The sequence below is a fragment of the Plectrocnemia conspersa genome, unplaced genomic scaffold, assembly GCF_051122295.1.
Source record: "Plectrocnemia conspersa isolate PC_06_02 unplaced genomic scaffold, ASM5112229v1 ptg000014l, whole genome shotgun sequence".
Lineage (NCBI taxonomy): Eukaryota > Metazoa > Arthropoda > Insecta > Trichoptera > Polycentropodidae > Plectrocnemia > Plectrocnemia conspersa.
Window position 1 is genome coordinate 24071584 of NW_028277178.1, and position 26220 is coordinate 24097803.

General features: G+C 35.3%; 5 protein-coding genes and 1 long non-coding RNA gene across 14 annotated transcripts; 3 read left to right on the plus strand and 3 right to left on the minus strand.

The window, feature by feature from the left end:
* Positions 1-1129: 1129 nt before the first annotated feature.
* On the plus strand, positions 1130-5596 carry LOC148226574 (uncharacterized). 4 transcript variants are annotated; one of them, XM_088204099.1, is made up of 5 exons: positions 1130-1236; positions 1352-1548; positions 4595-5231; positions 5296-5365; positions 5439-5596. In XM_088204099.1, the coding sequence occupies exons 2-5, from the start codon at positions 1479-1481 to the stop codon at positions 5442-5444; spliced, it is 783 nt and encodes a 260-aa protein (XP_088060225.1). In that variant the 5' UTR covers positions 1130-1236; positions 1352-1478; the 3' UTR covers positions 5445-5596. The 4 variants fall into 4 exon arrangements, with proteins under 4 accessions (XP_088060225.1, XP_088060226.1, XP_088060228.1 ...); XM_088204100.1 differs by having other exon boundaries at positions 1196-1214; XM_088204102.1 differs by lacking the exon at positions 1130-1236 and having other exon boundaries at positions 1245-1548; positions 4598-5231.
* A 171-nt stretch (positions 5597-5767) lies between these two features.
* On the plus strand, positions 5768-6300 carry LOC148226575 (uncharacterized). 2 transcript variants are annotated; one of them, XR_015812297.1, is made up of 3 exons: positions 5768-5935; positions 6000-6069; positions 6143-6300. It is a non-coding gene; the product is annotated as an uncharacterized LOC148226575 (long non-coding RNA). The 2 variants fall into 2 exon arrangements; XR_015812296.1 differs by having other exon boundaries at positions 6003-6069.
* Positions 6142-10687, minus strand: LOC148226576 (ureidoglycolate lyase-like). Of its 4 annotated transcripts, XM_088204097.1 has the most exons (9): positions 10544-10687; positions 9641-9713; positions 8988-9264; positions 8666-8924; positions 8277-8604; positions 8042-8216; positions 7870-7978; positions 6669-6926; positions 6142-6605 (listed from the first exon to the last, which is right to left on the minus strand). In XM_088204097.1, the coding sequence occupies exons 3-9, from the start codon at positions 9245-9247 to the stop codon at positions 6345-6347; spliced, it is 1650 nt and encodes a 549-aa protein (XP_088060223.1). In that variant the 5' UTR covers positions 9248-9264; positions 9641-9713; positions 10544-10687; the 3' UTR covers positions 6142-6344. The 4 variants fall into 4 exon arrangements, with proteins under 4 accessions (XP_088060223.1, XP_088060222.1, XP_088060224.1 ...); XM_088204096.1 differs by lacking the exon at positions 10544-10687 and having other exon boundaries at positions 9641-9771; XM_088204098.1 differs by lacking the exons at positions 9641-9713; positions 10544-10687 and adding an exon at positions 9455-9536.
* A 1518-nt stretch (positions 10688-12205) lies between these two features.
* Positions 12206-13190, plus strand: LOC148226577 (splicing factor C9orf78). Its single transcript, XM_088204320.1, has one exon. The coding sequence runs from the start codon at positions 12229-12231 to the stop codon at positions 13123-13125; it is 897 nt and encodes a 298-aa protein (XP_088060446.1). The 5' UTR covers positions 12206-12228; the 3' UTR covers positions 13126-13190.
* Positions 13191-15838: 2648 nt separating this feature from the next.
* On the minus strand, positions 15839-20683 carry Gcn5 (Gcn5 acetyltransferase). Of its 2 annotated transcripts, none has more exons than XM_088203910.1 (20): positions 20558-20683; positions 20258-20439; positions 20064-20184; positions 19859-20004; positions 19192-19416; positions 19066-19112; positions 18829-18994; positions 18629-18764; positions 18475-18564; positions 18212-18408; positions 18009-18141; positions 17875-17947; positions 17727-17802; positions 17514-17658; positions 17282-17442; positions 17136-17213; positions 16920-17066; positions 16763-16853; positions 16566-16692; positions 15839-16492 (listed from the first exon to the last, which is right to left on the minus strand). In XM_088203910.1, the coding sequence occupies exons 1-20, from the start codon at positions 20631-20633 to the stop codon at positions 16426-16428; spliced, it is 2484 nt and encodes an 827-aa protein (XP_088060036.1). In that variant the 5' UTR covers positions 20634-20683; the 3' UTR covers positions 15839-16425. The 2 variants fall into 2 exon arrangements, with proteins under 2 accessions (XP_088060036.1, XP_088060035.1); XM_088203909.1 differs by having other exon boundaries at positions 18212-18411.
* Positions 20684-21088: 405 nt separating this feature from the next.
* Positions 21089-21784, minus strand: LOC148226579 (uncharacterized). The gene has a single exon (XM_088204614.1). It carries the CDS (start codon positions 21782-21784, stop codon positions 21089-21091), a length of 696 nt encoding a protein of 231 aa, XP_088060740.1.
* Positions 21785-26220: the final 4436 nt, after the last annotated feature.

A 26220-nucleotide genomic window follows, 5' to 3' on the forward strand; every position in this document is an offset into this window, starting at 1 on the left:
GCCTATAATCGTCGAAAAACTTGATCCCTTTGTCTTCAGATTTGAGGAATGATATCAAGCTGCAAATTTGGTGGTTCAGTTTCACATCATCAATGCTAACATCACTTTTTTGCAAGTACTCAATACAAGAAATCAAATCTACATATTTGTACTTATCGTATTCTTTAAGTGACATATATTAAAAACACTTTAACTCACACAGTTGTCGGTTTCATTTTGTCAAGTATTCAAGAGGTATTTTATAAACACGTTGAAATTCCTCATAGATGTTCTGCTCTTCTTCCTTCCAACTTTCTAGGGCACGAATTTGTCTTCAATTCTGTTTCGCAGCATCCTCAATATTGATTTTAAGATGTTCACAATTACCAGTATTAAGTTCTCTTTTTGCTCTGCAGATGCAATGTTTGCTTAAAAACATACATTAAAGAATATGTGAACTAAAAATATACTTCTGAATATGAATTTAAAAAAAATCTTCTGTATGTAAGGCGGCTGGTTTTGTTACTTTTATACTGCACAAACATTTTCAAAAAAGGAGGACATTTTAGGGTTAATGGAGGACATTATATTTTAATTAAAAAAGGAGGACCTGTCCTCCTTTTGGATACCATATGGTAACTCTTAGTGAGACGCTTCTTCTTAACAAAAAAAAAACATTTGTGAATAGAACGTTTATCGGCGTATCTACAATGACCGAAATTCGCAGAATTCGAGCCTTTTATTAACGTTAAACGCTTATCTCAAAAACAGGTGTGCGTCGCAAATTCTTGTGAAATTCGTTTTACGTTTTTGTATTTGTTGTTTAACACGCAAAGATCAATCAGTTCAATAATTTTATTGCGGTTAATTTATTTCAAGTTATTTCATTTTTATGCAAATCTACAAAAAACAAACGCCAATACGGATCCGATCTTTATGTATATCAAATTCCTTCCAAACATTATTAGATTAGCAGCTTAACACTGTGATACATGACCACTATTTTTTTTAATAACATAGCGCACGCAGACGAACAACGGTGTTACGATCAGAATCGTGGTATAAAGCGTTCTGTGGAATGTCGAGGTCGTTTTGGATTTATTTCGTCGGTCAGGTATCTCTTTTTTCAGGTGTCCTCTTTGTTACTGTACGTGTGTACGCGGATGAACAGATAGACGCGTTCGTCGGCCGTCGAAGCGATTAGATAAATAAAAAAAGTGCTGCGGAGGAAGAAGGTGAACCGAGAGTGGTTTCCAGGTGCCGCGGTCCAGTTCCATCTCGACCGCCGGAGCGATTGCGCGCACTCTGGCCTGGTCGCATTTAATTCACATTAAATATACATTAATATACACATTTAATATAACATTCACAGTATAAATATACGAATGCAATAGACTTTAACGCCATTAAGAGTCGAGGAGTTGGGTCGAATTCACTTTCGAGAGTCACTCGGCGATTGATCCCGAAACGTCCATCCTCTTCCTGTATAGTAAAAAACGATGACCCAGATCCTAGGAAACGTGGGGCTTACGGCTGTGGAAGCAGTCTTGCTGGTGTTGCTTTGCTCAGGTATTATTTTCAAATATTTCAACAAATTGTATGCATTTTAATTTTTGTATTTTGTACACTTTTTTATGAAGTAGTGAAATCGGAAACGATTAACATTAATTAGCCTCACGAGGCATTCCAATCACAAAATCTCGAGATTTTTATCATTCTGTGCAATTGCATTAATAAAACATTTCATTATATTTTTCAATGCCACCTGTCTATTTTTTGCAACAAAAAGTCAAAAGTAAATAGTTATTATTTTTAACAATAACTTTCTTATATTTGGCTATTATAATTGCATTGAACATTCTTACACCTTTTTTTGCTAAAAGGATAAAATAGATTCATGTAAAATTCCAGACTGATCAGCTCAAATATAAGATCTCGTTTTATAGATATGTATATCATCGTTTTTTTAAATATCAGTAAATGGAAAGCTTTAGCGTAGTACATATGTATTTAATTTATAGTTTTGAGCTCTTAGATTATATATTATAATTATGATTTTTCAAATAAAATTATCTGTTTCGTTATTTTCGTAATATATTGCTGTCGTTGTTTTTTTTTGTCTAGCAGGTATTATGTTTTTTGTGGTACCCAGTTTTTTAGTAAGATTTTTACGACTATTTGTATTTCATACTTCACTGGAATTACATTTTATAATTTTTTTTGACTCAACTATCTGATTTGTACATAATAATTATACTCTGAAATATAATCTGTTATTAATTTACTTCCAGCACTTTTTTCCAAAATGATAAATTTAACTAAAACCATTTTTATCTATTTTATCAACTAAAAAAGTTTAATATTAGCGAAATACTGTAAATGGAAGTAAAAAAGGCTTTTGGCAACTTTTCCTTCGCCTAAATACGTATAGTATATTAATACAATAGCTAAGTTAAATCATTAATCAATAGCGCCTGTAAATTAAGACAATTTTAGAGCTTAAAATCAGCATCAAATAAGTTCAATATATTTTATAATTAATTATGTTTGAGTATTTTATAATGAAATAATGCTATTATTTTTTAACAAAAATAGATTTAATACTTAAAAGCGAAAAGAAATTAATGTTAATTGTTGCATGTAAATTTTATACAAATTACAACTAATTAAAAATAATTATAATGTTTCGTTGCTATTAAACACTAGAATAACAATTATCTATAAATAACGTATTATTAAATTATAAGAGAGCTCTTAAATTAATTGTATTTTAAATATTACTTGAAATTATTTGGAGCTGATATATTTTGTGATATGATACTTAAAAAAACTATTACATTATATTTTGTTATATTTTGTATGTAATCAGTCATTAATAACAATTTAACTAATTATACATGTCGACATTATATCCTAAAGTTATCAATCATTCGATTGCCGAAAAATAAGTGTACAGCTCGAGCCATAAAATAATATATTTTACAATCTAAATATAATCATGTTAATAGTTGATTACCAATCGAACGAAATTTCCATGATAACTTTCATCATTCATCAGCAGCGAGTAATAATGGGTTATATGCCAAAACGCAACTTTCGTACCCATCGAATGCGTTGACCTTAATGTTTCTTTGAAATGTAACTAAAAAATATCGAAACAACAACCGGTGTATATTTCCACTGTGAAATTTTCTGCATAACATCAAAAACTGGACAAGGAAACGACTTTTAACAATAAAAAATGGCACTCGACGACAACGAACGTGTCTGTTGCAGTTTGCCGAATACAATTTTTTTTGCAATGTATTAAACTAGTTAACCTTGTGGTCAATTGTAAAGGTGGCGCGATAGGTTAACTCGCATTTTTGATTTCTTACGACGTTGTTTTGTAGATTACAAAATTATAAAATTCAAGTCCTGAACATTATCTTTTTTTGCTTAGAAAACGAGGGAAATATAACATAATACGATGAACCAACGAGTGCACTAAGTTGTTTACTTCATCGTAATCTAATGAACTCCATCAGTTCTTGGTATAATTTATATTCATTACATGAATTTATTTTTAAGTTCGCTTCGACCTCATCGATGTTATCTGCGTGTCTGGTCATAGTCTGACAAGTTTTAGATATTGACGGAACGAAAATATAAGTATTTATATATTGTATTTGTCAAAAGTGCCAGGGCTCGTCGGGGTGCCTTTTTTTCAAGCCTTTATACAATCTCAGTTTAAATATTATAAATTAGTAAAACAAAATTATATTACCTTTTTAATTTTCATCGTTTCGAAAAAGAATCGTATGTCACGCCGATGTCTTTGACCATTGTTTGGATAACCATTTCCATATTTGAACGAAATGCATGAAAGCAAATCATATCGATATAAGCCAGTAGCAATGCGTTCCTAATTTTATTTTCATAAATTAATACATAAACAATTTTAAAATGTACGAGGTAAGCACATTCTAACAATAAAGCATTCACACTAAGACGACGACAGCACGATTTTATTGCTTTTGACGCGACTCCAGGAAGTATTTTTTTATGCTCTCCCATTGGATAAACAATTGTTTTAATACAAATTTTAACTTCAATTGAAAATTATTAATAATTACAACAATAAATATACTCTAATGTATTGTTCTTAATATTATTTTATACTTATTAATATTATCATAATAATGTTTTAAATCAATTTTATGAAAATAAGTCATAATTATTATTGAAATATCATTTTGCAGTTAAACTCTGTACGCTGAGCGAACGCATCATACATATAAGACACGCAGTACGCTCAATTTAATTATTGTTAAAGTAAAAATCATCTCTGCATTTTTTTATAATCTCTTTATTTTTTAAATTTGATTGTCAAAAATAATTATTGGGCACAAAATTCATTCAAGTTTACAAATAATATTAAAATCCTGAAGCAGCAACATTTTCTGCATTAATTTATAACAATATAAGGTATTACCTTCCGTTAAAAATGAACGGAAAACTAGCCTAGTCAATAATGTACATAAACAAATATAACATAACAGTTATAACCTAATATAGATTAGGAGCACATCAAATAAGTTCATTCGTCTAACTAAATTGTTTTAATTGTTTTCAGAAGCTGTGAAATGTGCAAGCATAGATGCATCGACTGAAAAATTATCTGACTCTGTGGTGCCCTTAGTTTTTCCAGAGGACAACACAAAGTACAAAATAATCACGACAAACATAACAGATCAACAGCCGCCCCTATTGTTCCCTACCAATGACAACAAATACAAGATCCCTACGAGCATTCCGGAAACATTGCCAAAAGTACCACTGGAATTCCCGAAGGATGACAAAAAGTACAATATTGTTTTAAACAAATCGTCGATGATTCCCGAAAAACCGCCTTCTGTCTTTCCGGAAGATAAGGCAAGATTCAACATAATACCCAGCAACATAACAATAGTTAAATCTTTGACACACAAAGATATAAATCAAAGGCAACTCGAATCGACTAAATATGATACACTGAAAAAAGAAATCGAAACTTTGACAAAAACGGATAAAAATGTTACACCGAATGCGAACCCAAAGTTAGACAATGAACTAATTCAGGTACCTGGGTCGTACATGGAAAATGCAGCGGTAAAACATCACGAAGAGGTGCACGGACACGTCGGACGTTGGGTTCTAATTTCGTTATCGACCTTCGTTATGTTAATTGTTGTCGGTTATGCAGGGTTCTTGGCGTGGAAAAAGAAAATAAAGTAAGAAATACATTAAAATTAATAATAATTAATTTAAAATATACTAATAATTGAACGGTTTCAGCAGTAGATCCAATAGTAGGCACATATTAATAAACGAGGAAGATTCCATACATGACTATAAACACTCTGAGGTTAGTAAGATTAATATGTAAATTTAAATCATACAATGCCAACAATTTCATCTTTTTTCTCTAATTATTTCAGTTTTGAAACTTCTGACAATATGACAAGAATTATTCATGATGTGCTGCATTTGAAAGTAAAATATCATTTATAATTGAATTTCTGTGATAAAACGTTTTTAATTATTTATTACAATGGATTAGCATTAAAAATTATATATTATATAAATATTTCAAATATTACGTCGATTTATTTATAACACACTTGACTATTCTAAATGCGATTAAAGAGAGCTTTTGATAAACGTTAAAAGAGCTTTGTTATGTATCGTCCTGAATTTATGGCTATCGTTGAGATAGGTTGTTATAAAATCAGGCGGACGAAAGGATACAAACAATTCTAATGTTAGACAATGAACTAATTCAGGTACCTGGGTCGTACATGGAAAATGCAGCGGTAAAACATCACGAAGAGGTGCACGGACACGTCGGACGTTGGGTTCTAATTTCGTTATCGACCTTCGTTATGTTAATTGTTGTCGGTTATGCAGGGTTCTTGGCGTGGAAAAAGAAAATAAAGTAAGAAATACATTAAAATTAATAATAATTAATTTAAAATATACTAATAATTGAACGGTTTCAGCAGTAGATCCAATAGTAGGCACATATTAATAAACGAGGAAGATTCCATACATGACTATAAACACTCTGAGGTTAGTAAGATTAATATGTAAATTTAAATCATACAATGCCAACAATTTCATCTTTTTTCTCTAATTATTTCAGTTTTGAAACTTCTGACAATATGACAAGAATTATTCATGATGTGCTGCATTTGAAAGTAAAATATCATTTATAATTGAATTTCTGTGATAAAACGTTTTTAATTATTTATTACAATGGATTAGCATTAAAAATTATATATTATATAAATATTTCAAATATTACGTCGATTTATTTATAACACACTTGACTATTCTAAATGCGATTAAAGAGAGCTTTTGATAAACGTTAAAAGAGCTTTGTTATGTATCGTCCTGAATTTATGGCTATCGTTGAGATAGGTTGTTATAAAATCAGGCGGACGAAAGGATACAAACAATTCTAATGCAATGTATTTAGCTGCGCTGAATCTTTTCTTCTCGGCGTTCGATCGACACAACGTCTTGTGCGCAGTCACTGTGAATTCTTGAGCAAGTTTTTCAACTAATGCATATGTCACATACTTCTTTTCGTCAATCAAAAATACCTAAAACAATATAATTTGTTTTCTTTAAAGAGCATTCTAATTTTAATTTAACTGTCTCATTACCTTATGTCTTATACATTGCCACACTTGGGTTCTGGATATCTCCGCTGTAGCTGAATCTTCAACGTTTCCTTTGAAAAAGAAGTGACCGACTGCGCCTAACCAATGAAATATAAACAAAATTGTGACAGCAACATTGTGCTGTAAACCGTTATAATACATCCCGTCCATCGGAAACTCCAATATATCATTTACGGTTGCTATTTCTTTAGGAATTATGTTTAACTGATTCGGCATTAGACCACATTGCTTCTTCCACAACTATAACAAAAAATATATAATCAAAATATATATGTGGTAATTGAAAAATAAATAATGTAATAAATATAAAGTATACTGAGGCACATCAACGACAATAGAGATAACTATTAAACTTATAAATATATTGATATACTTTAATAATACTATGAGAGTACTTCTCCAATTATGTTTAACAGAAATGGTGTAAACTCTACTGGCTGAAATTGAAAATCCAATATAAATTTAAAATCAAACCAAATCAAAAGACTTTCAAAATCAATACACAGTAAAGGTAAAAACAATTTTCTCTAACAACTTTATTATTGTCGGACTCTTTAAAAAGCTTCCATTGATAGCAATAGACTATTTTTTCAATATCATAAAATAGCATCTTGCCTGTCTGTTCTTTCCAACCGCAGGCCTATAAGTTATTATTGCCCGTTGTGAGTAAAATATATGAAAAAATAATGTAATATCAACTAATAAAATCTTGCCTAATGAACAATTTAGTTGTGAAATATATCCACAGGTCTTTTGACAGAAGAAAAAAATTAAATTGTCCAGTAACTTTAGTAAATATAATAAGCTCTATGACAAAGTAATAAAAATGAAAAAGCATTAATCAAGAACCAGATCAGAAAACCTCTGATGGTGTTCCTTAAGGTTCAGTTTTAGCCTTTTTGTTATTTACAATAGTCACAAGTTATATCCGAACTAAAGATCATTAAAACAATATCACTACTCTGTTTACTAACACATTCTGTGTTTCTACAAAAATACAAATTGAGCAGTAGATAAACTTAGCAATAAAGTTTAAATTATTGAAATTGCTGAATAAATCACTACAAATCCTAATAAAAGCGTTAGATAATTCATAAAAAATTAGGTAATGTTTGAGTGAGAACAGATAAGAAACATTTTAAGTACCGTACTGTAATTTTAAATTAAGAACATAATAAGTTACCTTATTCAACGACGGTATTAAACGCATATCATAAACCAAAAAACCGTCCACACCGCATACGATTTCCTTCTGTTTTGCATCTATAACTTTGCTTATTATATCTGAACAACTAAAAAACATTAAATTTAATTATGTAGCTTAAGATAAGTGACTTATTGAGATAAAAACATACTCTTCACAATCACTGCTGCATCCAGGTTTGATTGTCAAGCCGACCATACCACCGGTTGCTGGAGCTCCTCTTCTATGACATGTCCTAATTACAGCCAAAAAGTAAGACTTAATAAACGGAGTGTCTATATTTACATATTTCAATCTATCTGGCAGAATAAAACTCGATCGATCGCCTAAAATAAACAAATTATTACCAAAGATAAAGATGATGATTAATAATCAAATGTAAATACCGAATTTGACCAATATTGAAGCGACATAATCCCATATTCCACAATTCAATCCCAGTGAATGATCTTTCAAAGCGTACAATATTTGTTCGGCTTCAAATATTGAAAATACATTTTCGATTAATACGCAAGCTTTGATAGTGCCATAAGGTATTGAAAGTTTGTTTTGTGTCCATATGAATATATCGTTCCATAACTTAGCTTCTGATCCACTTTCGACTTTCGACAAGTAAAAGAACGGTCCGTTGCCTGTTTCGGATAATCTTTTACCGCAGTGATACATTAATATTATAAAGTCGATCAATGCACCAGGAACTTCTTTTCCGTTAACCTTTAAATATGTTAATGCATGTAAAGAATTTAATTTATGTATTATATTTTGATTTACATACCATCATATTATGTTCGATTATATTCCAAGCTCTCGGCCTCAACATTAATACGGGACATGCACTTATATTGCATGGAGCTCCGTGTAATTTTCCGTTAACAGCTTGAATCACGTTGACGTATCCCTGGATTTGGTTCTTCCATGTGGGGCAGTGACCATCGTCAAAATCAACTTGTATGCTTTGAACGTCACAATTCAAAGCGTCTACAAAGTGAGCAGTGTTTGCTGGAGAAACGTCACCGAGCTCCACATGTCTGCACCTACAATAAACACTCATATTTAGTCTATATAACTTAATATATACAAATATCTACTAATAGAACCTTAATCTCGGCGGTAAAGAAGCAATCTTCCAGTCGTCAAATTGGGTGGGCGTTGTAAACTTAGGTAAAATGTTGTGATTTTCATACAAGATCTTATTTCTTAAGCGATCAGTATATAAAGCGTCGATCCCACGGTGGAAAATTTCAACGGCTTCTCTCAAAAGTTGCAGGGCTTCCACGTTAAATATTTGTTTTTGGACATCTTCAAACTTGGGATGAGTCAATTGGAGAAACGTAACGTTTTCTTCTTGAGACTGCATCTTTATTTTGTGTGTATCTAAAGTTTGCATACGTGTACAACAGTTATAATAAAAAAATGATTACGTAAGTTTGTTTTTGTATAAACAATTGTATAGGCACACGAGTCTCTCTAATATCTGTGAAGCAGTGCTATATCAACGACGATCAAACAAACTATAAGCAACGGACTAAACCTTTGAACTTCAAAACGAACATAATAACATTACCATATCTATAGCGTGAAGTTATGTTGAATAAAAAAATGTTAACAACGCCTAACTAAGCTGACGTTGTGTTACACTTAATATATAATTATAATATTGAATCAGGGTTGTCAGATTTTCAAAAATTACAGGGAGATAAATAAAAAAAAAGCATACAATAAAAATGATAGCAAATATTGATCAACTTACAGTCTCTAGCATCTTTTTCAATAAATGTCGGCTAACTCGTTCTGTTGGATGTCATCAATTGCTATGTTGCCTGCTATTTATAAGATGAATACAAAAACGATAATTACTTTCGTATTAACTTAATAAGGTAAAAGCGAGATATTACCGTATTTGTAACAATAATATAAATAATGTTTATTTAAGTGCTTATATATAATTTTATTTATTTTATTGGATTTATCCTTCTATTAATTAATTCACATTTTTTTCTGTTTTGAATGTAAAAACTTATCAAGTATTGTTTTGAATAACTTTATGTGGAGAATGGTACACTATGTCTAGCATTATCGTGGTGAAAAACAACGACCTTTTAAATGTAACCGTATTTTTTAATTATTGCTCTAACCAAATTTTCTAATTATTCACTGCATTTATTATTTCGCTCGATTTTATATGTTTATAATACATACACACATTATTTACCTCACCACACATACAACATAAGGGAGCAGCTTCAGGAACATAAAATAATGTTGCACGAAAAATACTGTAAATCTTTTTCGTTCAACATTATTTTATGCGGCGCACTTTTTATCACTCATAACAAGGTAAACTATAATAATATATCATTTAACATTTAATTTTTGCCCTTTCCGAAATATATTTTTAATGATAATAAGACAATCAACGCTAACCTCATCTTCCAGATATAATTTTTTAGAACGAAACTTGTCGACCCAAAAGCGACTATTTCGCGTTTTTACCACTTCACATAAATTTTTAGTCGCGATGGTCGCATTACTTCCTTTATTAAATTCGTATTATACGCATAATTAGCCATTCTTTATAGGGCCACGAGACTGACTAAAAGTAATATGTATATATTTTACAGTATTTCACAAAATAATAAAAATACTTTTATACATTTTATTATATAATTCAAGTCGAATACGCTGCAGCTAGAAAATCTGCGTCAACTGAGATAATATCAACACTGATGACCTCAACATCGATGGTTGAAATGTCGGCAAGAAGGATAAGAGAGAGAGAGAGAATATGTGCGTTACTAGAGTATTTTCAAAGCCGTGATGAATTCCGTCAAAAATATGGACAATGACATTATGTAATTTGTATATATTTATCAGATAAAATACTATCAACCTTTTACTTATCATATCTGCTAAAACATAGTCGTGTGATTAAAGCTACTACCCACAATCATAAATTTACGATTGCTCGTTCGTTCTTATAATTGCGTACTTTTATTTTCATTGTTTTAACAGGTATAAAAATGACACCAAGCCTAATAACGATGTCAGAAAGTCATGATTCTCATCGGATGTTTGCAGAAATGAAACAGAAATCGCGCTATTGTTTGTTTCTAAGTTAAAAACACAGTGGGCAATATCAAAAATAAAGATGCAAGTTATTTTTGAACATAATCGGCAGCACAGTGGTTTCAATTAAAGTCATCAGATACAGCAAACTTGTGCTTGCACTGTATATTTAAAATAACAAGAGGTTGAGCCGAGTGCGATGTTCGTTCAACGATAGAAATAAATGTTGCTGAATTTCACCTGAAATTTCATTCTGATAATGGAAAAAAAATTACCATTGTCCATAAATGTACAGAGTTGTTCTTCATGAAACGTTCCCATGTTCATAAAATACCGAATAGTGAGTATTTTTAGTATACAAACTGTTGGGGCCTATTTATATTTATACATAGATTTTGTTATGGCCAAAACTTGGCTGTACTTGGGTAAAACTGCCGTGACGGTTTCGCTCTTCTGGCAATCTTCGGCGCGTTCAAGGTAATAAAATAAAAATAAACATTTTCCCTGATTTATTTCATTAAAAAACGGCATTCATTCTGGGATTACCTAAATAAAATTATTTTTTTAATAAAAATCGTGTTTTTTAAAAATATTTTACACACAGCGCACCCAACTGTAACTGACTTTGATATATTATTTGAAGAGAGCAAGCAACACGTGCTCTTGACCAGAAGTTGAAAACCACAAAACTAGTTGTTTTGATTTATTTAGAACAATCCCACAAAAATGATCGGTAAGACCAATCTGAGCGGAAATCTCTAGCCCAGTCTTACATCGTTGGCATACCTGATGAATCTATCAAGGCTATTTGTTGTTCAAAAATTAGAAAGATGAAATATAAATGATTAAAACCAATCTTAAATTTTTTTTTGGTCCTTCGATCTTCAGTAAGACAAAATCGTATGCAAAAGAAGAAAAACTCCGATTTCTCTTCGAGGTAGGAAGTTAAACAGTGGTATAAAAATTAAAATAAATTATATAATCATATTTTTTATTTTGCAGCAATCGAATTTTTATCCTAAATTACTGGTTGTAGACTGAATATTTATTCTGATTACCTCTGATAATAACTTATATATTGTAATTATCTAATTTCGCATGTAATCTTTTATTTGACATGTTTATAGAGATATTTACATATTAAAGTGACATTTACACTCTGTGTAAATGTCATTTCAATGAAAGGAAAGTGCAATATTCTGGTTTTAGAGCAGTTTATTTTATATGGCAACATTGACTGACATCTGTCATACTTGTTTTGACGCTTCAAAGATGGAGGAGGTTAAAACAGACGAAAGCGCTCCAATTAAATTTAAATCATTTAGAAAACGGCCTAACCTAAAAAAACAGAGACATTCATCCGAGAGCGATGATTCCGAAGAAGATTCAAACTCGAAGCTGGAAGAAACGAAAGAAATACAGAAACTTCGGAAAAGACCTAACGGAGTTAGCATTGTCGGTCTCGCGACCGGCCAGAAAGTGTCAATCGCCGAAGAACTGTCCAATAAGGATCCCTTTAATTTAAAATCTGGCGGCCTTGTAAGCTTGAAGGCTTTGAAAGACGGCAAAGTTAAACAAGTCGACGACGCTTACGACACCGGTATAGGCACCCAATTCTCGGCCGAGACTAATAAGCGCGATGAAGACGACGAAATGATGAAGTACATCGAAGAGCAATTGGCTAAGAAGAAAGGTGACAACCTTAACAAGGACTCAGTCGACCCTAACAAATACCTATCGCCCGAAGAAGCAGCTTTGCAATCGCTGCCGGATCACCTGCGACAATCCTCCGCTCACAAATCCGAAGAGATGTTATCTAACCAAATGCTCAGTGGAATTCCCGAAGTCGACTTGGGAATCGACGCCAAAATTAAAAACATCGAAGCAACGGAAGATGCCAAATTGCGACTCTTGTGGGAGAAAAGAATAAAGCAAGATGGTCCATCGCAATTTGTGCCTACGAACATGGCTGTGAATTTCGTGCAGCATAATAGGTTTAATATTGACACGGACGCCCCCAAAAGAAAGAGACAGCCAGTGGACGAAAAGGTGGAGAAACCGGCCGTCGGCGATGTCGATTCAAGTAATAAGGGTAAAAAAGAAAAAGGAGAGAGAGCCACCGATGATTACCATTATGAAAAGTTCAAGAAACAGTTTAGAAGATATTAATAAAATTGTTGTATAGTTAATTTTTGTATAATATTTTTAAGCAATAAAGGAAAATTTGAGTTAAACCGATTTATATATTACAAAAGATATAAAACACTTGAAAACCTTGTTTTAAAAACCAGAAATGTCAAATATAATCCTAAACACTTACTACACGCCAACTTTTCGTCGGACCTGGAAGAATATAATTGTACCCTAAAGCTATCAAAATTTTAAATTCTATGTCTTTTAAAATTATACAAATACTACAGCATTATGACAAATATCCACTGAACAGCTATATATAACTGAGCAAGGCCAGTGCCGCAGCTAAAGTATTTTGAGCCCGCGGGCGAAAATTCTATTTTGCGCCCCCCCCCCCTCTTTATTTCTTTTCACAATTATTGAATACGTCAATTATGTGAAAAAATATAAATTTTATTGACAAATTTGCACAGCAGCAAAAATAGAACATGTAAATTTTGTATTATCTATGGATAACCACTAAGAAGTCTTTAAGCACATGAAAGAAATGTTATAAATAAATATCTACTTCAAAATTACAGAAAAATAAATAACACTATTAATATAAATAAATAACACTATATAAGCAAATATACTAAGGCCGCTTTCACACGTGTCGGATGGATTTGCCCGGCGGTGTGTAGTGGGGGTGGTGTTGTATGGGTAGCGTCTGGCCGGCGCCGGATGGATTCGTCCTGCTCGTCTGAAATGGTATGTACTAGCCCATACAGCACCATCCTCACTACACGGCGCCGGCCCGGTGCCGAGTGAATCCATCTGGCACGTGTGAAACCGGCCTAAGATTAACATTATATAATTTAAAAAATAATATTTTTTAAAAGAAAAAATGAATATACAGTTTATTTAAGGTTAATTTTTCTTGATTTTGATTATGCGAACTGATCAATCACATAATCGAAATCAATTTTTTTTTAATGTTTATTTTTCATTGCTAAGAAAAGTTAAATTACTAAGACGATCTTGTCCCATTGAAGTTGCAAATTTGGCAAAATAAGCTTTAAGTTTTTGAATGATCGCTCACGACTTGCAATCACTTCTACAACAGCTTAAAGAATCTGCAGTGAAATAGGAAGATTTGTAAGTACATCATCTGCATATGACACAATAAAAGTAAGAAGATCCAAATGAGTTTTCGGTAATACATTATTATGAGTAGTAAGCAGCATTTTACAGACTTCGATTTCTGTGAGTAACATCTTTCCATCAAAGTAGGTGTCGTACAAATTCGCAAAATTTGTGCAATTTCGATGCAGTTTATTTTCATATATTTTAGAAAGAAGAGTTTCGATGTCCAGCAGAAATCCAAACTTTTAATTAAGGTTTTTACTCTTAAAAATTATGTTAATATTTCTAGTTGCAATCGGTCAAGTACATTTTTCATAATACGTATGATTTTGTTCTCTACTGAAAACTATGCATCAATTAATACTTCTCCCGTCTATGTCGCCTAATTTTTTTTCAATGTGCGCATTTTATTTTAAATATTATTATATAAACAGAATTTTCACATAAATCATTGCTGAGTTTTAACAATTCTAATTCTAGAAATGCAAGATCAATTAATGCTTCAATGCAATTCATAGTAGGATCTTGCAAGAACGTCATTCAGGGAGGGGAGAAAGTTAGGAAAATTTGTCTTTGAATTTGGCCAGAAAATCCATGTCATTCAATGAAATACTATGAATCATAATGAAATTGAAATATTAAAAAAGCAACCACTGACTAGTCAACTTTTGACCCCTATGTGAAAAAAGCTGAAATGACGACTCTCTCAATTCCGAAAATATTTTTTAAAATGTCATTTCAATGAAATCATATAGAAATATATTTTTCCCAGTAGATATTTTCCAGTGGAAATATAATTCATCTGGCAGGTGCTAGTAAAATTATATGATTTCAACTTTTCATTTGCTGTTCAAACTCAAACTTAACCTACACGAATTAACCAAATCCAACTAATTATAGTCTTCGAAATTACTTAGGTCAAGTTCTAAATACAAACTAAGTCGACTCAACTCTCAGGGCGAAATAAGCGGAATAAGATGTACAGACAGACGTCGCATCTCTCATATTACTCCTTAGTTTGTCTGCACTTCAATATCACACTTTGTTTTAAAAATATGATAGCTATCCTTACCGATATTACTACGGACTTCTGATATGAGAGTATTGTCAAAGGCTATTCAAATCATATTTTAGTCAATAGGAGGGTGTAAAAACAATTATCACTTCACAGAAATCAAAAATCATTAAAATCGTGTCGGCGCCATTGCAGTGGGAACGGTTACAACCATTTTTTAAGCCAATGAACGAGTCGGACCAAAAATACCAGAAGAGTGTCAGGAGCCTATCGACCTCTTTTAATTGTTTTTTACAGACACGCTGATTGAAAATATAATATATGCAGAAAAACATTATTTGTTTTTCTGCACATATTATAAAAAAATATTTTTGTGACAACGGTTGTTCTCAAATAATGTCTTCAATTTAGAACCATAATCGAAAAACAGCCTATTGGAAACATCTAAATAAAAAGTAATTTTAATGAAAACAAAGTTTAATTTAGACAATTTTATATTTCGATAAGAAAACTTGATTCAAAAGAGTTCAATTACAAAACATTTATATATGTATACATAGTATGTATATTTTTATTTATTTCATGTATATATAAAATATCAAAATATTGTATTAACCATATGTGTACTGCAACATACACACTTTAATAATAAAAACAAATACGTTTAAATAATTACCAATTATAACCAGTCATAAAATTTCCATTTCTTGTATACTTTTAACTATAACACATTTTTCAAAACCTCCATCATTTATATTTGGTATATAAAGATAATCGTGTATGTCCTGTCATTTATTTTTATTTTATTACAACAATTTGCAAAAAAAATATTGAAGCAAACTAGTTATTACATATCATATTAGTTTATAGTATTACATGGGAGAATCTAACGTAAAAGTACATGTGATTGATATATACAAGGATATAATTTGATACACTAAATGAAAAACATTATCAAGTAAAATAAATACATATTTACTTTTATATGCATTTATCTATCGAAGCTTAAAATTGTTGATATTGAAAAAAATTATGAAGCCTAATGTTATTTTAACAACATTAAGATGGGAACATTAATGGCAGTTCCCAAAGTTTCATCAAAACTATACTACAATTCAACTATCAAATACATACATATAACATATTCTGCACATAAATTAGGTAAAAATTCATATTTCTTTATCCTTGTTTTGGAATTATTTGTCCCACAGACCCATTTCTTTCATTTTTGTCTGGAAATATTTTTCAAGAGCATTTGCACACCTGTAAAATAGATTCAACATAATTATTATCCATCATAAACAATAATCTAAAAATAAAAGAAATGATAAAATACTTGTAATATTCAGTTTCTGGAGAGTTATAAAGACGGCAATTGGTAAATATCCTAGTCATGTCTGCAATGAACAATCTTCTTGCGACATAGTAACGAGATTTTAATCGTTCGCCGATTGTGCGTAAATCTGAAATAAATAACAATATATGTTAATATCAATCAAAGTTAATAATACAGATTTAGTAATTAATACAAACCCATCGGATATTTAATATGATCGTAATAGTCAGGAACGTCATTCTTATCGACCGGTTTAAGGAATGGCCATGCTGTACTATGATTCTTGACCTATGAGTTTATAGATGACATTAGAATCAAATATAATTTAAGTGAAATTAAAATGTGGACACTTACAGCATTTAGTATGTTTCTTAAAGCAGTAGCCAACGTATCCGGATCGGCGGGTTCTTCAGCCAGCTTAGCGACTCTCGTCTGCCTGGCAGCTGCGCGCCATCCGGCTTCTCTTAGGCCAGGAATAGATTCCACGGGTATACTGCGTACCTGTAACAATTCAAAAATGTAGATTACAATAAATATGATACTATAAATAAATATATTTTTATTAATTACCCCTTCTCTAAAACATGTAAGTCCGGAATGATTTTTTCGTGCATCTTTCACTCTCATATCGATAAGTTTTTTTACAATCTAAATAAACACATTAACGAAAATTTATTAATTTACTACCAACTAATATTTTAAGCTATAAAAAATACCTCTTTTTGTTTTCTTATAACTCCTGTGAATTGCGTGTATATTATCTTAGGATTTAATTCACAATGCATGAGAGTAGCTGCTTCGTAATCTTTTATATATCCTTGATACATAGCACGTGGTAATTTAATTTCTTTAGAAAATCCTTGCTTCTTAAAATATCCTGGAAACATAAGTAAATTATTGTATATAATATACATTTTCATTAATACAAAAGTAATTTATTATACAAACCTATAGCAAATTCATCCGCAAATGTTAGAAAATGAAGAATATTATTTCTTATGTGATAATCTTTCAAGTGATTCATCAAATGTGTTCCATATCCTTTCACTTGCTCGTTAGATGTCACGGCACAAAATACAATTTCACTAAAGCCCTGAAAGCAGAATCAAATATCACAATATTTATTCATCACCTTCATTCAGTATAAACAGAAAAACTTACTTGCGTATGAAAAGTCCTAAAGCAGATTCCTCCAATCGGTCTACCTTCTTTGATCAAAGCCAGCGTCTTATGTTTCCTATAATATACGAATAATTATAAACCTATAGTATTTTATAACAGTATTGCATACAAATATTGCGATTCTTACGGATCGAAGACCAGTTGTGATATATATTCTTTGGTCATTTCCGGTAATTGGTGTGAGAATACATTATGAAGACCTAAATAAATACATTTTTTATAGATATACAACGATTATAAAATATTCCAATAGATACTAACCAATGAGCCAAAGCATAGTCTGCTTATTTACTGATCCTGTGAGTGTATTCCCGATAACATGAAACTCGATCAATTTTTTAGACTCTTCAATCTTTGCCGCTTCATCCCGCGGAGCGCTTACTTGGAATAAAGCCTGTAGAAATCATTCACATTAACATAAAAATTCTAAGTACATAAATATATAGAATCAAAATAATACATACATCTGGACCAGTCATATAATTGGGATCACTGATCGTTGTGATGATTTCGGCTACCGTATCATCAGTGAGATCTTCGAGCGTTTCGCAGACTTCAGCCATCCGTTTACGCTTAGCTGCATTACTGGGCATTCCGCTGCTTTCGTGGAAAACTGAAGTGGGAATCGCGGGACGTTTGCCTTCGCTATTTTTACCTGCCGCTGCTGTAAGAAATCTCAGTTGAAGATTTTTCTATACGCAAAACGTATATCGATATAAGAACACACCTGGACTGAGTACGATAGTTGTAAAACCGTCTTTATTGTCCGTCGGATTTATATTTATCTTTTGAAACTCTTCGTTGGGCTTTCGAGGTCCTATAACACAAAATTTAAATCGTAAAAATATATAAATATTGCATAATAAAAATTAAAGTAAAACCTTTGTTGTCTAAAATGGCTTGCAAATGACTCGGTGGAACTTGTTTATAATCCGGATCCCAAATAGGCGACTCGGGGCTGAATATCTCCTCTTCTAACAATGCCAAGAAACGTGGAAAGTGTGTAAGAACTAATACCTATAATTTACATAATTATTATAAAATCATATTAAGTATAAAGTTATTATATAAAAATACATACTCGTTTTTCAGGGGGCATTCTATCCTTTTCTAAGTTGCATTTATCCATTAATTGGCGGCAAACAGACTTGAAAACGGCTCGAAGCAATGTCCGACCGAAAACCAAAGTGGTTTCAAAGTGAGGGAGAGAATCGCAAAATGCCGGCACATGACAAAATACAAGCCATCTGAAATAAGATGAAAATATAATATAAAACACTCACGTCAAATGGCTTTACATCAATAATTAAAAAAATACCTCGTGTAATTTATCTGATATGCTGATATATCCTCTGGATTTGAAATCTAAAATGAATAATAATAATTTAAAATTGGCTATATATATAGACTGAAATGGCATAGTATGCATTAGTATGACACATACATTTTTGCGAATACTCGGAGTTTCGAAATTCCAATGATTAAAACAATGCAAGAACATTTTTGCTAAATCGTACATTGTCTGCCATTCCCTTTGAGCGAGTTGATTAAACTTATACAGCACAAAATTGGTTATCGCTTTCGCAATGGACGGTCGTTCAAAAGGAGGTTGACCCAGAGGTCCGTCAATCTGCGGTTTGCTCATCGTCAAAATGCATTTACGCAATAACTGCAAAAAAATTTAAATATTATTATTATACAATTTTTTTAATTTAATATAACTATCAATAGCATATTATATTTACTAATTCGTACATGTAACCACAAATACGAAAAAATTACACGACCAAGAAATTTTCATTCATTTGCATCAGCAAGTGAATGATCAATCAACCAATTAACAAATTCTCTTTGCTTAAAATGGTCTCCTAAGTGGTAAGAAGTTTAATTGTTGTGATAAAATAAATTGAACCGCAGTGAATTAAAGCTTCACGGCACCTTTAGGTGCCCAATGCGTACTGATAATTTTCTTGGCATCTATAGATGCTATCTGCTAATAAACATAAATATAATATCAAAAAGTTGTTGTTAAAACTTACTGGATACCAACATGTTATTAACAATGCTATAAATCTATACAAATTTACAAGGAAAAACAAGTAGAAACATACTTTAAATAAATAATAGTAGACTCTTTTGGTGTCTTGATCATCTTCTCGGTGCATGCTCATGAATATGTTTTCAACGTCTACCACCATTCCCAGCAGTCTGTTAACTTCTTGCGGGGAACACGTCGACAAATGCGATATGTGCCATTCTGGAATAGCATAAATCGTAAGTATATTTTCATCCTAAGTGGTATTTAACAGAAATTACCTAAAGAGTGGTCACACGTGCGACACGGGTCGGAAAAACTGGCAAGTGGCGTCGTCGCATCAGGTCTTTGTTTGTTCAGAGGAACTGGCGTTTTCCATCCGTTACAGCCACATTTGTCGGTCTGTATTTAACATAAAAATTATGATAACTTTCTTTATTAAGGCTCAAATTCATAACGCGTAAAATATAATAACCTGACACGCCGAATAAATGGCGAGTTTTAATAGCTTCTTGCTGTGAGGCCAATTGTACACTTGTTGTTTGCGCTGCTGTATTCTTTGAACATTGGATTGTCTGGATGCAGAGTCGGCGCCGCCGCTGTTATTGCCGGAAGCTCCGTTGTTGACGTTCAATTCATCGGAGTTGCTGGAAGTTCCTGGTAACGAATAACATTTAATTTATATTTATTTTGAAGGCATACAAACGTCAAACAGCTGATGCAAGCAGATGTTGTTTCTTTCTTTTCTATATTATTAACATCATCATATAATAACCGTGCGAGTTCCCAACGTTCGAGGGGTCCGCCCCTAAGCTGGACGCCCCCAACGCTGGAGAAGGGCCAGAAGTCATTCTCGCCTCAAAGCGCGACTGTCAACAGATGTCCAGTGTTGCTATATAACAAAAAATATTCAGTACGTTTGACGCCAAACTGGAATTGGCCAAAGTAATTATAATGTCGAGCAGTATATTATTATTTTATTTTTAATAGATACAATAATAAGAATTATATGCTTAGGTAAGTACCAAACAGTTTTATTTAATAAAAAATCAATATTTTTTTATCGACAAAAATATTATTTATTGATTTATTAAAAACATCAACAGAAAAAACTACACATCTAGTTAAACAATATTATGTTTCTGCGCATAATACAAAAAATAAAAAATAAGGCGTTTGGACGTGCGTACGTCTTGTTGACGTAGCGGTTGACCGCTGACTGCCCGCTCACGCTTCGTCGCTCGCCTCCCCCTCTCGCCCCGCTACAGTACTCCCCTCCAGTGAACTAGCCGTGAGCAGTTCACGATTAAGGCGAACCCAAAACGAAATCCTGCAGGTGGCCGGGTATTCGTAGAGTCCTGGTCGGTCTTGATGTCGTGGGGGGCGGGCTGCGTAGCGTTGCTTGCTCATCCTCGGTTTCCGAGGGTAAAAGGTTGATCTCCGGCTGCAGCGGTGTCAATGAAGTCTCGTTCGATGGGGAAAAGTAGTGTCCCACGTAGCCTTCCTGTGTATCTTCAGGTTGGATGAATGCAGGCTTGACGCGATCTATTGACACTGCAACACTTTTATCGCTGATCTTTAGCATCAAGACCCTTTCCGTACGGGAAAGCACTTCGTAAGGTCCGTCGTAAGTTGGGCTTAACGGAGCTGCAGCTGCATCGCGTCGGACAAACACGCTCTTAGCTGATGCCAGGTTCTTAAAAACAAACGTTGGTGTGCTTCCATGCTGACGAGGATTCTTAGGGCGTAGAGCTGCCATCTTAACACGTAAGTTGTCGACGAAATCTTGCGGTTCGTTGGGCGTAGCTCGAGTGCCCGCTGATACGAACTCGCCTGGCAACGAGAGTGATTGTCCGTATACTAACTCGGCGGTTGATGCTCCTAGATCGTCTTTCCATGCCGCCCTGATCCCAAGTAAGACAAGTGGCAGGATGTCCGTCCATTCTTCTCCGTTGTGGCAGGCTATGGCTGCTTTCAGTTGCCGGTGAAAACGTTCCACCATGCCGTTCGCCACTAGGTGGTATGCCGTGGTTCGAATGTGGGCGGCACCCGTCAGACTCGTTAGTTTCCTGAAAAGTGAACTCTCAAATTGCCGGCCTTGATCAGTGGTAATTCTTACCGGCGCGCCAAATCTCGCCACTCAACCGCTGAAGAAAGTCTTGGCAACCGTCTCTGCTGTTATGTCAGCGATGGGGAATGCTTCCGGCCATCTCGTAAAGCGGTCCACGCATGTGAGTAGGTACTTGAAATCCCCAGATATTGGTAGCGGTCCCACTATGTCCACGTGGACATGCTCGAAGCGGTTCGTCGGTGCCTCGAAGGTTCCTAAGGGTGCGTGTATGTGTCTGTTTACCTTAGAATGTTGGCACGGTATGCAGCTTCTAGCCCAGTCACGACACTGTTTCCGCATGCCCGGCCAAAAGTAGCGTTCGGTTACCATCTTGACAGTTGTGTTCGTCCCAGGATGTGCTTATCTGTGTACCGAGTCGAAAACTGACCGCCGGTACTGCTCGGTGATGTACGGGCGTCTCTCGTTGCACCAAATACTTGCACCCGACACGTGCCAAGGTAATCGCTGTAACGGTATTTCGCCTGCTGCTATAAGCTTTCGTAGTTCGTCATCCGTCGATTGAGCTGCGGCTAGGTCGTCAAAATTGATCGCAGCAGTCACAGCCTCCGTTCTTGATAATGCATCTGCGACCGTGTTTTTCTCACCGGGCACGTAATGTATATTCGTCGTAAACTGTCCTATGAAGTCTAGGTGTCGGAATTGGCGCGGCGAGCACTTGTCAGCCTTCTGATCGAGGGCGAACGTCAGCGGGCGGTGGTCAGTGAAGATTATAAAGTTTCGCACCTCGACCATGTGCCTAAAATAACGCACTGCTTCGTACATAGCCAATAGTTCGCGGTCGTACGTACTGTATTTCCGTTGGGCTGAAGATAATTTCCGAGAGAAGAAAGCTAACGGTTGCCAGCCCCTCATGGAAGTTTGCTGGAGGACTGCTCCCACGGCTACGTCTGATGCATCGGTGAATAGCGCTAGTTTCGCCTTAGGGTCCGGATGGGAGAGTAACGTAGCCTCGGCGACGGCGCGTTTGCAGTTCTCGAACGCACTTTCAGCGGTCGAGTTCCATTCGATCGGCGTCTGGTCATTTCATTTTACTCCGGTCAGCAATTGGTTCAGCGGCGCTTGCGAATCAGCGGCTTTACGTATGTGTCGCCGATAAAAATTCACCACGCCTAAAAATTCCCGCAATTGCCTGATTGTTCGCGGTTTTGGGAATTCGCTAATGGTCGTTACTTTTTCAGTCACTGGTCGCGTGCCGGCTGCGGATACGCTATGGCCAAGAAACGTTACTTCCGAAGCGGCAAACACACACTTGGACGCGTTGATCAGCACTCCGTGATCCTTCAATCGCGTAAACACTTCACGCAAATGTCGCTGGTGTTCTTCGACGTCCTGCGAGGCGACTAGAATGTCATCTATGTATGCGTATGCATAATCGAGCCCTCGCAAAATGCCATCGATGAACCACTTCGAAGGGAATTCGAAGAGCCCAAACGGCGTGATAATCGCCGTCTTCTGCACATCTTCGGCTGCCATCGGAATCTGGTGATACGCGCGCACCAGATCTATCGACGAAAATATTCTTTTACCACTTAGCTGGCTTGCGAAGTCTTGAATGTGCGGCACCGGGTAACGGTCTGGTACCGTGCGTGCGTTAAGCGCGCGATAGTCTCCGCACGGGCGCCATTCTCCGTCTTTCTTGGGAACGAGGTGCAAGGGGGACGCCCAGCTGCTCTTCGATGGTCGGGCAATGCCATCACGTACCATCCTGTCGAAAGCGGTTTTCGCCTCCCGCATCTTCCTGGTGTCAAGGCTTCGCGGTTTAGCAGTCACCGGCGGTCCAGGTGCCGTCGTTATGTATTGGACGGTATCGTGTTTAACGCGAGCGTTTGGCTGTCCGTCGGGTCGGGTTATTTCCGCGAACTCGGTGAGCAGCGCGTGGAACTGCGACCGGTTGGAAACAACATGGACTTCCTCCGCAGCGTTTCGTCCAATGGATCTCCCTTTCGTCGTCGAGCGAGCGGCTCCATCAGTGAGTGTCGCGCGTTTCAAATCTACGATGAGGTGGAAATGCGACAAAAAATCGGCCCCGACGATGGGCCTAGTAACGTCAACCACAACGAACTTCCATACAAACGCTCTTCCTAACCCAAAGTCTAATTTGAAAGTTCGCTGGCCGTATGTCTTGATTTTGGCTCCATTGGCCGCGAAGAGCTCGTATCTTGTGGGTTCGATAACGTCGGCTGCGCGGCGAGGATAAATCGACACTTCCGAGCCTGTGTCGATCAAGAATCGTCCACCCGATCGATTGTCGCTGACGATAAGGCGGCGAGATATTTCGAGGTCGTTTTCCGCCGTTAACGACTCTCGCTGTCGTTTCCCGCCGCTCTTCGGGATTTGTTCCAAGCGCACGGGGGACGGCATCGTCTCGCTGCGCTTCCGTGCGTGCGGTGGAACCAGCACAAGTCGTTTCCGTCGGCGTCTGCGCATGCGCGTCGCTCAGCCGCCATCTTGTTTTGCGGTGCGCGCCGTCCGCCACTGCTTGCCGCATCGACGTATTTTTCGAGAGAATCCTCCATCCCCTCTGCGAGCAGTGCGTCGGCCAACTTCGCTGCCATCTCCAGCCTGGCGTCGTCTTTGACTGTCGCGTGCGTCACCAGGAGGCCGAGTACGCTGGCGCGTGCGCGTTCGGGCAGTTTCCGAACCCACGTGTCGCTGAGCAGCTCCGACGGAATCGCGCTTCCGGCGTAAGTTCGCATCTGGCGGAGCAGCTCCGACGGCTTCCTGCCCTCCATCGGCGTCTCTTGCATCTTTCGTAGCCGCTCTACGAACGAAGGAGGAGCCGCTTCTTTATCGTCGTGTACGGCAACTCGGAATCCGGCGCGAGTATCAAATCCGCGACCGCAGTGAGTGCCTTTCCGCGCAGTCCGCCAACTAGCACGTCGAATTTTTCGCTCTCGGTAAGCGCTTTCCTAGACCGGAAAACAGCTTCCATCTGCGCGAACCATAATTCACAATTGTCTATGTTAAATGGCGGAAAACCGCCGCTCGCTTCGAACTCCATTCTCGCGTCGCGTCGGGGTCACCAGTCTGGGCGTGCGTACGTCTTGTTGACGTAGCGGTTGACCGCTGACTGCCCGCTCACGCTCCGTCGCTCGCCTCCCCCTCTCTCGCCCCTCTCGCCCCGCTACAGGCGTATGTCCAGATATATTTATGTATGTTACGTGTATGGTTACTTTATGTGTAGTTCCATATTTAGTTGTTGAGTTTATCAATTGAACCACTCTACTATTTACAAATAGAGGGATTAACTCATACTATCAATCATAAAAAGGACCAGTTCGTCTTGCGATAAAGCGTTTTAACTATTTAAGTGAAAATAGGTTTCTTCATCAAAATCAAATATCATAGGAAACGGATTAAGTCACAAATTATGTGCCATAAATAAAAAAAGTATTAAATAACCTCCGGCTTAAGAAGAGGTAGATCGTGCATCGGGGCTTATCATCAAAATGGCTTTTTGTTATATATTTATTGCCCAACAGCATTATAATTAAAAAAAACTCGCCACCCTCTTATAGGCGGACTGCAAAATCTACTATGGAGGGAGCCAGGAATATAAATACTCAAACCCTAGCAACCAGGAATTACTTCCCTGTTCCATATTTTGAACCTGAAGAATTTTAATAAAATTTTCAAGTGACAAACTAATAACAATAAATAATAATTAAAAACATATATTATATTATAAGTCAAATGTAACTACAATAATATCAAAATAAACAGTAAATTGCGTTTATTTTATTGACGCAGTGGTGATGGCGAAAACTATGCATGTATTTATTTAGTTGTATTTTGATCGGTACATTGATAATTCAATTTCGTATGTTTTTTTGTTACAAAAAACACCACTAGTAATATATAAAAAACGTATTTTATTTCATAAAACGTCAATCTTTGGTATGTCTAAGTTGATTATTTTTATATCTGAATATGTAATTATTTTCTAAATCTAAAAAAATGTTTTTGATTTCTGTAATTCTTACAGCGGATGTGAACAAACAATAAATCGTGAAGCTTAACCTTATTTTCATGACATACATTTATTATTTTTTAATTATATTGGCCAGTGGTTTCGGCGGCAACCCTGTGCGTATTTTATATGTGCTGTGTGCGTCAATATACGGAGTGGTGTATGCATGTCACCAAAACCGCGGACATGACACACCGTTTTTTATTCTTGCTCTATTACAGAAAATAAGAACAATATCATTTGTTTATATATTTACTTAAATTACTTAATCTCTCGTTATCGTTAATTTAAAATTTTTAAATGTTGAATCCCGTATTTTAGCCGTGATCAGGATTTA

Bases quoted from the DNA above. Each gene is read 5' to 3' on its own strand.
- LOC148226579 (XM_088204614.1), bottom strand. From the start codon at position 21,784: ATGGTGGAACGTTTTCACCGGCAACTGAAAGCAGCCATAGCCTGCCAC.
- LOC148226576 (XM_088204095.1), bottom strand. From the start codon at position 9,277: ATGCAAACTTTAGATACACACAAAATAAAGATGCAGTCTCAAGAAGAA. The intron at 7,979-8,041 runs GTATGTTTTTAT...AATGTTTTTTAG, and splicing joins TGCAGCAGTGATTGTGAAGA to TTGTTCAGATATAATAAGCA. The intron at 6,606-6,668 runs GTAATGAGACAG...ATATTGTTTTAG, and splicing joins GGCAATGTATAAGACATAAG to GTATTTTTGATTGACGAAAA.
- LOC148226577 (XM_088204320.1), top strand. From the start codon at position 12,229: ATGGAGGAGGTTAAAACAGACGAAAGCGCTCCAATTAAATTTAAATCA.
- Gcn5 (XM_088203909.1), bottom strand. From the start codon at position 20,633: ATGACTTCTGGCCCTTCTCCAGCGTTGGGGGCGTCCAGCTTAGGGGCG. The intron at 20,440-20,557 runs GTTATTATATGA...ATTCGTTACCAG, and splicing joins GAACGTTGGGAACTCGCACG to GAACTTCCAGCAACTCCGAT. The intron at 16,493-16,565 runs GTATTTTATCAT...TCTATTTTACAG, and splicing joins CCAGAAACTGAATATTACAA to GTGTGCAAATGCTCTTGAAA.
- LOC148226574 (XM_088204099.1), top strand. From the start codon at position 1,479: ATGACCCAGATCCTAGGAAACGTGGGGCTTACGGCTGTGGAAGCAGTC. The intron at 1,549-4,594 runs GTATTATTTTCA...AATTGTTTTCAG, and splicing joins GCTGGTGTTGCTTTGCTCAG to AAGCTGTGAAATGTGCAAGC. The intron at 5,232-5,295 runs GTAAGAAATACA...GAACGGTTTCAG, and splicing joins GCGTGGAAAAAGAAAATAAA to CAGTAGATCCAATAGTAGGC.